General features: G+C 38.3%; 1 protein-coding gene across 3 annotated transcripts in view; it reads right to left on the reverse strand.

The window, feature by feature from the left end:
* The window catches only part of ANKRD44 (ankyrin repeat domain 44), a 317,462-nt gene that overhangs the window by 12,185 nt on the left and 292,438 nt on the right, over positions 1-12,839 (reverse strand). For all 3 annotated transcript variants that reach the window (XM_028480445.2, XM_028480424.2, XM_055089237.1), the window contains 4 exons: positions 12,190-12,277; positions 11,031-11,148; positions 9,534-9,750; positions 5,560-5,647 (listed from right to left, as the gene is read on the reverse strand). In XM_028480445.2, coding sequence (XP_028336246.1) covers positions 5,560-5,647; positions 9,534-9,750; positions 11,031-11,148; positions 12,190-12,277 — 511 coding nt within the window. The remainder of the gene's footprint in view (positions 1-5,559; positions 5,648-9,533; positions 9,751-11,030; positions 11,149-12,189; positions 12,278-12,839) is intronic.

Below are 12,839 nucleotides of genomic sequence, written 5' to 3' on the forward strand. Positions count from 1 at the left end.
CGGGAGAGGCCACAGCAGTGAGAGGCCCACGTACAGCAAAAAAAAAAAAAAAGAATGATAAAGTTCCCAGAGCTTCTGGGATCTTGGAAAGGTTCTGGGACAATTATATTGGGAGTCCATAGCAGGGGGCAGCAGCCAAAGGCCCATTGTGGACCTCGAGGTAAGTCCATAACATAAACCACTGGGGGACATGGGGAAATAAGATGAGGGATTCAGACTGTCTTGACCAATGGCACATCAAAATCTCAGTGGGCATAAGTTAGACCACTGAAAGCCATTAGAGCATCTGCCACTATAAAGAAATCTTCTCGTGGAAAGAGCAATAGCTCTATCGTTAATGAGAATCTCAGAAGCCAAAGCCTCAAAATTGGTGGGCACGGATCAAGCACTGAAAAGCTGTTAGAGAGCTTGCACCTAAATCTAATTCTCCTGTGCTGGGTTAAGTTAGTCATGGAATGGTTTAGATTGACACTAGGTCACCCAAAAACCTCAAGAAAATTTCTATGCTATGAAGTACGTTGTAAAACACCACAGAATCCCCAACCCAGCAGCACATCTCTTAGGTATTAATTTGGCTCCAAGAAACTAGGCTTAGCTAAAGAAATAGAATCCTCAAGTTTCAAAAAACTGAGTGCTCTACCTTCCAGCACACCTGCTTATTTTGTCTAAGAACTGTGGTCCTAGACGCTATTATGTTCGAGTTAGACAAGATTATTCATTTAAGAAGTGCACTTGAAAGCAAGGGTTCCCAAATCAACAAACAGAATGGAATACTTATTTTAATTGGTATGCAGAAGCCCCCAGAAGGCTTCAAGATTCCAAAATAGCCTTACTGAAAGATTTATTGCGAAAGGCTAATGAAAAATTAAAGATGCAGAGGTACCTAAAACAAAAGACTATAAGACAAATGTGACCCTACTACTCCCCTCTGCCCTCCTTTACCTGAGTGCTCAGGGTCTACTAATCCTCCACCTGAATTGCCTTTCCATTCTGAAGAGGCTACAAGACCATAAGCAAAAGTCTTCTCAAAGTTACTGGCCTTATAGCTGCAACAATTCCAAGGGCAAAAACCTAAAACACTGTTGCACGGTCATCAAAACACCAGAGATGGGTGTCTCATTTGCAGTCAACAGGGAAACTGGAAAAAAGATTGTCCTAGAAGGTTTTATGCAAATCCTTGGTTTAATTAAAACAGGCATGTCTTTAGACTTATCAGAATTAAATACAAGGCAGACGTACAACTTTTATTCTACCTAGGTTTACTAAAAGTCAAGTAAGCCCATGTTATCTCTGTTACAGAATTTGTCAGCAAGAAAAATAACCTAAGATGATGGTTAGTTGTTTAATGTCTCGTGAAATTTTCATGAGTAATCTAAACATAATTGTTACGAACTGTAAATTAAATAGATGTAAGTAAGATAAAAGTTTATAAATGAACTTTTCAACAAGTATGTTTATGGTATGTCTACTTTAAATAGTTTCCAAAATGCTTTTGGTAAGTTGAAACCTTAAAGCTACACTGAGATAAATTAAATAATGGATATTCATTGAATATCTAGAGCATTTCCAAATAAGATAAAATACTGAAACTTACTCAACATAAGTTTAACCACTTTTGGCTTCCTTTTACAGAGGACCGAAGATATTTGGTTCTATTAGTAAACATGTTTTGTGCCATGCTGAAAAATTTACTATAAGGAAGAATATACTTTAAAAATTATGAAGTGTATTCATAAATTTGCCAACCCACAGAGTGCTAGTGTAACACAGTCCACAATTGCTTATTTCTTAGTTTTAAGATTTAAAATTAAGGATTCTAAGGGTGAATAATTTTAGTCAATTAAAACTAATTAGAAATAAGGGTGGAAGAAAACAACTGTATTTGAAAAGTAGGTAAGAAAAGTAGAATATATTTTTTGGATAAGAAAATGTGTGAAGGACATTTTTGTTATCGTTTGTTCATTTTATTTTGTTTTGGTAAGGGAAAAGAGAAAGTAACTTTGTCTTAAAGTAAAATGACTGGTTATTCCAGAATTGGAAAAAAGGGGTAAAATAGGACAAAATCTGACTGGATGTAAGAAAGTTGTAGAAGATTTGTGGAAAGGAATCTTGGAAAAGGAAATTTAAGTGTGGTTGAGTTGGCTAAGACTGGAATAGACTTAAGTTTTTTAAAAATGAGTTTTGTTTTTTTTTTTAATCTTTATGATCCCTTTTTTTAATGTTTTTATTGGAGTATAATTGCTTTACAATGGTATGTTAGTTTCTGCTTTATAACGAAGTGAATCAGTTATACATATACATATATCCCCATATCTCCTCCCTCTTGCATCTCCCTCCCTCCCACCCTCCCTATCCCACCCCTCTAGGTGGTCACAAAGCACTGAGCTGATCTCTCTGTGCTTTGCGACTGCTTCCCACTAGCTATCTATTTTACATTTGGTAGTATATATATGTCCATATATACACTACCATAAAAAATGAGTTTTAATATCAAAAGTACAGTAAAGTAAAATTAGAATTTGGTTTTCTCTCTGTTAAAAAGACAAAGTTTTTTGTTTTTTTTTGTTTTTTTTTTAAAGATTATTGGTGTGCTTTTAATAAGAAATTATAAACAAAGGTTTTTCTTTACCTTTTAAATAATCTGCCTGGAAAGCAAAGATTTTGCGTTTTACCAAAATAATTTTCTGTGCTTCACACTGACTTTACTCGGTCTTACTTAAGAAAAACCAGTCTTCTCAATATTAACAGAACTAAGGTTTGTGTTTGTTTTTGTTTTTAACTGCTATGTAATGTTCTGTATTTGCCTTTGAAGTCTTTAACTGTCACTTTGGTTAAATGGATAATTAAGTATTGTTTCACAGTGACCTATGATCCTATTTGATCAAACGTTTTAAAAGATTTTGATATTGTGATAAACTTCCTAAAATCAAATTCTAAATAAAGTCTTAAACTAACTTTGGGATTTTTCCACAGGGTCCCTAGAATATCTCAAAAGATTTGTTTTCTTTCCTTATCAAAAGAGAAATGTCAAACTAATTATACTTAGTTGACATGTTAAATTACATAGGAAGCATTGTCAAATAAGAAGTGATGTTTAACCTTCTTAGGTTATATTTGTAGGGGTCTATGTTATCTATATGTGTTCCAGAAATTGTATAAAATTCCTAAAAATCTGGTATGTCCTGGTATAATGTTATCAGTCATAATTCCAGTTATCCAGTTATTCCAGTTAAATGTTGTTTGTCACAGAAATAACCAAATTTTCTTGTTAATTCCATTATAATGAACTCTCATCAGATCTTTAACCACAGGCATTTTTAAGTCTTTCGTCATTTGTAGACAGTTAATTGTTTTACTCTGATGCTTTTGCAAAAGAGAGATTCATGGAAAAGACCCTACCAAGTACTCCTGACCACTGACACTGCTGCCAAATTACAAAGTGTTGAACTTTGAGTGCATATTTCAAAATTGAAGAAGGCTCCACCTAACACCTAGTCCTCGGCAAATGCCAGAGACCTCAAAATCAAATTGACCAGAAGTAGCTAACACCGAAGTAAACTGCTTCCTCCCAAGATGTTGGATCAAGAATGTTTCTTTCCATTCCTCTTCCCCTCTCTGGCCATCCTTTTCCTTATTCTTACACCATGGAGGTCTTTACAATTTTTTTATCCACCTTTTGCCTTGCCCTTGCCTGGAAAGATATATCATTGTTCACATATGTCAGGCCATTGCAAAGGGGGGTAATCTAACCTCCAACCTGTTGGATTTGCTACAATGCTGGTGATCCTGTGGTTTTGCCTACAGAAACTTCCCTCTGATTGCTAATGCCTCAGTTTCTCTGGAATGAACTCACTGAATAAACAATTCTGGGGAAATGGAGACAGAGTCGCAAGAAATATATAAATAGACCAACTGGCTTAAAGAAGTAGGTCCCTCTTTGGGATCATTTCTTGACCTATTTGATTCTAGCTGGTTTGGTTCCTGGGGACCCTGGCTTAAGATTGCCCTGCAAACCTTAGGAATACTTTTACTATTATTAATAATAATTATCTCTCTGGTCTGTTGTGTTCTCTCAAGGTTTTAGGTGAGTGTACGCAGCCATCAATCAGTCAACAAATGGTCTTTCTCCAACTGGAATGATGAATCTGATATCAATTCCTGTGAAATATATACCGAAACACAAAGAGGCAATGGTAACTGAGAATAACTTACAACACCATCTTTGCTCAAACCTCTTGCTTGGCCAGAGGCTGATCAAAAGGGGGGATTGTCGAACTGATCTTGCATTAACCTTTCCTCAGTAGGCCAGATGCTGCTGATCCTGAGAAACCACGTCCGCAAAACGAAACTTAACTTTTAGTTTTCATGTTCTTGTAAATGTTCCATCTGCCTAGAGGTCAGACCATCTAGGTAGCCAGTCCATGAGTGCCAAGTTATATGGGTGATTGCCCTATTCCTATGATACCTCAAATAAAGCCAGATATGTAACCCCAGCCAATCAGCTAGTTTTATTCCTGCTCTTCCTTGTTCCCTATTTTTCATCCGGTAAAAGCTTCCTGTCTCCTGCCCCACTTTGCAGCTCTCTGAACTCTTGAGAGTGGAGACTGCCTGCTTCATGAAGTATAAAATCAAGTTTGCTTCAATAGTCTTCTTTAATCATTTTAATAGTTCTAAAGGCACACACTCTGTAACCCCTAGCATTTCTTCAGAACCCCCTACTTCCAGGAAGGAGTTTACTGCACGCCACTTACACAAGGCATCATGTTAGGTGTTTTGGAGATACACCGAAATGAAGAAGACATGTTTCTTCAGATTTAAAATCACTCCTACTCATAATCTCTTATCTCTTCTTTTTTGATCCACTTTATACCTCTAATATCTTTCCAATCAAATGACCCAGCTTCATGTGAAGCACAGAGATGAGGCAAAGACAAAGCACTCCCAAGTCTTGGGCCCCCAGGCTGTCCATCACTGCCCATGTGAACATGGACCCCCAGATGAACACAGGCCCAGGTGACCATGTTCCCCCCAAGCTTACCATGGAAGTCTGTCTCAGAGTCACTGTATTCTCTAAATAATGGTTCACGCTATGAGACTGGAGCAAAAATTAACATTTACCAAAAAAGAATTTCAACATTATGAAGAATGGAGAATTACCACATAGGAAAAGTCTTACTGGTATAGAATATCTTTCTAATCATCCACAGGCATATGTTGTTAACCCCAACTTATTTTTAAAATTTGGCACACAGATGTGAGGTACATCTGAAGAACTCTTCATGAGGTGTATACTGTGTTTCTCAGTCCACTCCTTCCTGCAGTTTCCCTAGATGGTCTGTGAGCCACCTTGGAACCACGGCACTCCACAAAAATTTCCAAGAAAATCATTAACATTATGGACTGCACTTTGCTATCAGACCTATTTGCCTTTAGCAGTGAAATGGAATATATTGGTCTTATCTATAATCTAAAACCTTTTTCCTTCCCCAAAAGGCAATTTCTCTATGTGTAGTTTAAAGAATTCAAGCAACACCATTAACTTCCAGCATTTCTACTTACATTGCACAGTGCAGTGGAGTGAAGGGATTACCAGTAAATTTTCGAAAACATTTTTGCTCCAAAAGTACCTCTATGCAGTTTTCATTACCTGCAAGGAATCAAAAGAATTTAGGGAGCCTCCAAGAAAGCAACTTTGTTTAATTCAATCTATTTTTTTCATTTAGTATTGAATTCTGGCCTATGAATTTTCCTGAATTAGCTGAACATTCATTCTCCATGGAATAAAATTCACCAAATGTCAAAATGTTATTAACTATGCTCACAGGTGTTCTGAGACATAATGAATAAATAAAACAATGAAGGCCATATGGTCTGGTGGAGGGAAAGAGAAGAGACCTCATTTACAAGCAGAATAATTCTATGTTACTCTCAGCTCTTAATAGATAGATGCCTAACATAGGTATGCCTCAGTTTGCCCATATTTACAATAGAAAGTTTCCCTTTCACCCATATGAATAGGTTCACTTATAATTATGCACCCTAGGGGAGGGAAGATGTGAGTGATAGAAAATAGTATTTAAGATAATGCCAGGGAAAGGGCTTTGACTGTACAACACTGTATAGTATTTAAAATGGCACCAAGAACAGTTCCTGGCAAATAGTATGCACCCAATAAGTATTTTTTAATAAGTAGATGAGTGAATGTGAATAATTATTTTCAACAAAATGACAGGTAGTTTTCAAGTCAACTGAATTTAAGTTAGGCCCCAGCTCTATCAGTGTAGTTGTTATGTGATCTGTGAGCCTCAGTTTCCTACATAGAAAAACTCAAAGTAGGAATACCTGCCCTACTGATGTCACAGGATGATGGGAGCTTTACTTGATAAAGGACCTAAATGAGGTTTGTGAAGCAATGTTAAATTGTTAAGGCAAGAAGGTAAAGCTATTTGGCTTTGGAATATAGGTTGTTGCCCTGGAACTTCTTCTTGGCTGAGTTCAGTCCTAAATTAGAGTTCTCTTCCGATCTACCCCCAAATGATATAGATTGGACAATTTTAAGTATTAAAATAAAATCAAACCTTTCTTGTACCTATAAAGAAAAAAAGGTGAAACTGCTTTTAGGGAGAAGCATATGAAGTAATGAATATAAAAATCCCCTAACTTTATGTAAGTTATACTGTTTAGCTTTCCAACTATACCCAACACCCACTCAAACAGTCCCAGACACTTCAACCCCTTTATTAGTATGAATTCCCCCAAAGTACCTAGGCTTAGGGAAGCATATACCCAAACCATTTCTTGAGACTATATGAATCTCAATCTAAAGGTCTATGTAGGTAGGACTGGGGATCCTTGAACGACTTTCAGTATTTCAAAGTGCTCGGTGAAGGAGATTCTGGGGAGAGGGGAGCTTAAACCTCAGACCTGGAAGACTGCACTGGAAAGGTGAATTGTTTAGGAGAGGACTGCTCCCCCTCCCCTGCTTGTACCTTGAGAGGCCTAAGAACAGAGAGACCTGCCATACCTACCCCACCCAACTCCAGGGGAGAAAATGTGGTTTGTGGCAGGTTTTCCACCTGCCATTATAATCAACACTCTTACTGCATCTTCCCCTTTCTGTAGGTTTTCCAGTGCCAGATGGCTCTCACAGCTTAACTCTGATGGGGGTTAGGGAGACCTCGCCCATGAGCAGGTAAATTAAAAAAGAAATCACAATCCTCCAATGGCAGTGAGGGAGCAAAACAAAGTTGAACAAGTAGAGAATTTTACTCTTATTGAGGTCAGAACCAATGAAAAAAGGAGGACTGTAATAAAAACATAATGAAAGGAATTAAATTGATACAGTTAAAGCACCATAAAACCTTTGTGGACCCAATAATCATAGTTTCTGAGTGAAAATTTTAATAGAAGAATTGAAAATGGAAAAATAAAACAACAGAAGCAGAATAAGAAATATATGGGAAAATATTCATGCTCGCTTAGGGGTAGGAGACCTTTTTAAGCAAGACTGTAAACCCAGGTACCATAAAGGAAAAATCTGACAGATTCAACTACATAAAAGTTCAAAAATCTCTGTATGGAAAAAGACATCATCAACAAGGAGCAAAGATAAACGGTAGATTGACAGAAAACGTTTGCAACACACATAACACACAGAGGATTCATATCCTAAGACAAGGTGCTCCTACAAATGTGTGAGAAAAGATAAACAACTCAATAGGAAAAGAAAATGAGCAACAGATGGAAAAAGTAATTTCCAGAAGAGGAAATGCAAATACATAAATCAATACACTATTAGACAAGGAAACACAAATTAAAATGAGATACCTTTTTTCTGCCCTTCAAGTTGACAAAAATTAAAAAGATGATATCATTTTGGGCTGACAAAAGGTTGGGAAAGTAGTTTTATATTCATGTTTGGTGGAGTAAAAAATTATGATATACCAAAGTAATATGGTGTAATTTATTAAAATTAAAAAATATACATGCCCTCATCAATAATTTTACTTCTGGAAACTTATCTGACAGAATATAAGGTCCATAATATGAACACACACACTGCAGCACTGTTTGTAATAGGAAAAAAACCTGAAAACAATATGAGTGTTCATCAACAGGGATCTGGCTGAATAAATATTAAATTCTGGTATACACACTCAGACTCATGCATGTCTGTACCTATTTATCTATCTGCTACAAAATACACAACTATTAAAAAGATCAATGTATACTGATACACATTGACTTGTAAGGATATCTGCAATAGAATGTTAAGTACACAACAACAAGAAAAGTTACAGAATGATACTTGTTCCATGATTCTAGTTTTAAAAAAATAGATGCACAGGGCTTCCCTGGTGGCGCAGTGGTTGAGAATCTGCCTGCTAATGCAGGGGACACGGGTTCGAGCCCTGGTCTGGGAGGGTCCCACATGCCGCGGAGCAACTAAGCCCGTGTGCCACGACTACTGAGCTTGCGCGTCTGGAGCCTGTGCTCCGCAACGAGAGGCCGCGATAGTGAGAGGCCCGCGCACCGCAATGAAGAGTGGCCCCCGCTTGCCACAAGTAGACAAAGCCCTCGCACAGAAACGAAGACCCAACACAGCAAAAATAAATAAATAAAAATTTTTAAAAAATAGATGCACATACATCTGTATTTATTTACATCCTCAAGGGAAAATTATGAAAGATAAACACCAAATTACATCAGAGGTAAGTTTGGGAATGGAGACAATTTTACTTTAGATGCCTCAGTATTTTTGAAATGTAACAATTAGCATGCATTTACTCTTCTACTCAAATAAGTGAAAAACAAATTTTTAAATCTCCTAAGTAGCAAGTGTAACTAAATAAATGGGGACCATGAGACATAAAAAGGAAATACTGAAAGATAAATCATGCATCTACCAGCTGTCAATTGTGACAGATTATTATTACTATTATTATTATTATTTTTTGCGGTACGCAGGCCTCTCACTGTTGTGGCCTCTCCCGTTGCAGAGCACAGGCTCCGGACGCGCAGGCTCAGCGGCCACGGATCACGGGCCCAGCCGCTCCGCGGCATGTGGGATCTTCCCGGACCGGGGCACGAACCCGTGTCCCTTGCATCGGCAGGCGGACTCTCAACCACTGTGCCACCAGGAAAGCCCCGTGACAGATTATTACATCATATTGTTTTGGTTGTTTTCAGCTGTATTATTTTAATTCCTTGTAGGATCCCTGGTTGTCTCATATAGAGAAGAAACCCTGATTAAAACTGGTTATTTCAGTTCATCAGAAGTTCTGATTAGGAGTTACAGGTTACTGATCAACTAAAAAGGGTAAAGTGAATTTTCACTCCATTATGGCATCATGGTAGCCACGGAGGGAAAAATATCAAAAAAAAAAAAAAGGTATCTTTTTTGAGGTATTTGAATGCAGAAAGACTGGAAACCCTGGTTTACAGCTTGACGCTTTGTTCCCACCTCCTCTGAGATCACAGTGGTGTTGGGGCAGGACGTCTGATGGAATTCAGCCCAATGACAGTTAACTCACCATTGTAACAAGCCCAGTGCAGCGGTGTGTAGCCCTGGTTATCTTTGAAAGAACAGTCCTCCTCGGAAAGTGCTATCTGCAGCAGCTCACTCAGCCACGTGGCATGGCCACGAGCAGCCGCATAGTGCAAGGGTGTCCTCCCTCTGGAGTCTTTACACAGAATCGACACTTCTTGTTCCAGCAGCATTTGCACACATTCCTCATGTCCTGTCATAATCTGATGCATCGCAATGAAAAACACAACACACATCTGAGAAGACTCAGGAAGAGAAGCAGTTGGCTAAGGGAGGCTGGGCTCAGAGTAAGTGGACATATGCCGGGGTCTTAAGGGAAACAGACTCTATCCTACTTGGGAGGAGAGACGCAGGACAACCTAACAGGATTCATAACAGAAAGGTCTGTGTGAACACCAGAGTTTTAGAAACATCTCTTGACTCTCCAAACATAACCATGAAAGGAATCACGATATAGTGGAAAGCATCAGCTTTAAAATCAGGAAGATGTGAGTTAAATTCTGGCTCCCTCGGTCAATTTGTCTCTCTATGCCTCACTTTACCCACCTGTAAATGGGGATAGTAATAATGACCTCACAGCCTATTGTGAGGACTAATGAGATATGTAAAGGCTCTCAGCCTGCTGTGTGGCCCGCAGGAAGTACCCAAGAAATAAGATCCATGATTATGGCGTTAAGCTCTCATAGTTCCTCTTCTGTTCATTGATCATGGTGGTCAGCACCATATTCAAATAGCAATTTTCTGACTTCTGCTTTTGTTGCATTTGGATTATTTGACATGCTTTAAAAGACAGTTCAGCGGGTGTGTATGAAGAATTACCCACAGGATACATATTTCAGCAGGATACATATTTCAGGTGGGGAATGGGCCTACACTGTATAAGGAACAATTAAAAATAGCATGGCTACTCAAAACTAGGTAATCATTGGAATAAATTATGACACCTGTACACAGTGGAGGATGAAAAATGATAGGGCAGAAAAACATTTAGTGATATGGAGAAAGGTACTTGATATACTAAGAGAAAAAAAGGGAGGCTCCAAATAGCATCTTCAGTATTCTCTCTTTTTAAAATTTAAAACAAATCTATATTTAGAAAAAAAGATTGGTGATAATATACACCAAAAAGTGGTTATCTCCAGGAGGTGGGATTACTAGCGATTATGATTTTCTTATTTGTGCTTTAAAAAAATTTTTGCAAATTTCCTATGATGTGCAATGCAATCAGAAAGAACCAATTCTACCAACAGTAGGTGTTCTTGTATCTATTTTCACAATCATACGCGACAACTCAAGAGCAGGACCTAAGAGTACCTGCCATTATTTTACCTTTGCAAAAGATTTTGTAATTTCTTTTTGGCTGACTGAGGTTAATTCGTTATCTCAGGAAACAATTTTCTTACTAAAAATTCATATGGGCAGGGGGAGAAGAAACATGCTCACTATGAAATGGCTTGACTAAAGCTGAGGAAAATACACATACCCCTCTGTGTAAAGCTGTGCAGCCCATGATGTCAACAGCATCCACATTTGCTTCCTTTTCAAGTAACAACGAAACAGCATCAATGTGTCCATATGCTACTGCAAGCATCAGTGGGGTTCTAGGAAAAGAGGGAAATTCGGCTTTTAAAAAGAAGATTAAAAAAATACTCATCACTTCCAGTGGGAGGATCTCCCTCTCTCCATCTCTTTGTCTCTTTCTTTCTCAGTCTCTCTCCCCTCTTGACAGTTGCTTGATATTTTCTGAGTGTCCCCAATTTGCTATCTGCCACTTGCAACAAGCTATCTGCCTCTGGTCTCTAATGGCCACATGGAATGGTGGCAGTGGACTGATCAATACGGGTGGGGCACAGGAAGGCTCCATCTCAAAATGTTCATTTGAATTCCATCATTTTCAGAACTATGTAGCACTGACCAAATATCAATTGAGTAAGGAGTATGTATATGTAAGAGATGCTCTTGCTTCTATCAGAGCAGCTCTACTTTCACAGTTTTCTATGTCGGACTTTGGCTCAAGATTTTATTTGAACAAAGCTTCATTGCCTTAAAGAAAAGTCAGACAAGCCCAGAGAGGAAAGATCCAAGTGTTGGGATCCAGGAGGTGAGGTTCCAGCTTTGGCTTCGACATGAACTCATATATCTGGGGTGAGTCACTACTGCTTTATTGCTCTGTGTTTCCTATTTGTAAGAGAAGACTGAGTGGGAGAACGGGCTAACAGAAAATACTTGGGAAAAACAAACTCAGGAAGGATAAAAATCTGAAGGATTTTTACAGTGGAGATAACTTCTTGAGGTCTGTCCTATTCCATTATTAATTTAAAAAATGAAACTGTAGCAGCTTCAGAAGATGGTAAAAATGGATAGAAAGGAACAAAGGAGGGAATATTTTTAAAAGGCCAGAGCACATAGCTACAGACATAAAAAGTTGGCTGTTTTTCATCAAGATATACACACACACATTTTTCTTGGATATACACTCCAGTTCAAAGCCACTGCATTATTCTAGGACCCTCATCCATGAATTTCACCCCAATATATACCCCCAACCTAGAATTCAGCAGTCAGCCCTGCTAGCTATTTAACAAATTAACCAGTCACCTGCAGTGATTTGAAATGTCAACCCCAAGCGCATGAACACTTACTGTCCTTTGGCATCTTTCACGTCAACCACTTCTGGGTTGTCTGCAATTTCTAGTAATAGCCGCAAACACAGTGTGTGACCATTAATTACTGAAAAAGAAAATAATGGACATTCTTTTAACAGACCACACATATCCCTCCAAAGTGAAATTTATTTGGACTTCAAATGGGTGGTTTTCAATTGTTGCTAACAGACATCTCCGGGTTTCCAGGTCATGCCAGCTGCTGGGCAAAGCACACAATGTGCATGTTACCAACCCATCTTCCCCTTTCTTCCCATAGGGCACTTTGGTCCTCAACTAACTTTTTTTCCTGGTTGCTGTATAGAGGCTTTTTTCCTTAAACAGGACATCCTTTCTTATCTCCTCCTATGGGACTGATCATCTCTCTTCACTTTCCAGTTATCCTTTCTGTTCCTCTAAGAGAGCCTCTCAATTCTGTATAATCATCCTGTGTCTAGCCTGTCTAATGGAATATTACTCAGCCATAAAAAGAAACGAAATTGAGTTATTTTTAGCGAGGTGGATGGGCTTAGAGTCTGTCATACAGAATGAAGTAAGTCAGAAAGAGAAAAACAAATACTGTATGCTAACACATATATATGGGATCTAAAAAAAAAATATGAAGAACCTAGGGGCAGGACGGGAATAAA

Source organism: Physeter macrocephalus, chromosome 2 (genome assembly GCF_002837175.3).
Source record: "Physeter macrocephalus isolate SW-GA chromosome 2, ASM283717v5, whole genome shotgun sequence".
Taxonomy (NCBI): domain Eukaryota; kingdom Metazoa; phylum Chordata; class Mammalia; order Artiodactyla; family Physeteridae; genus Physeter; species Physeter macrocephalus.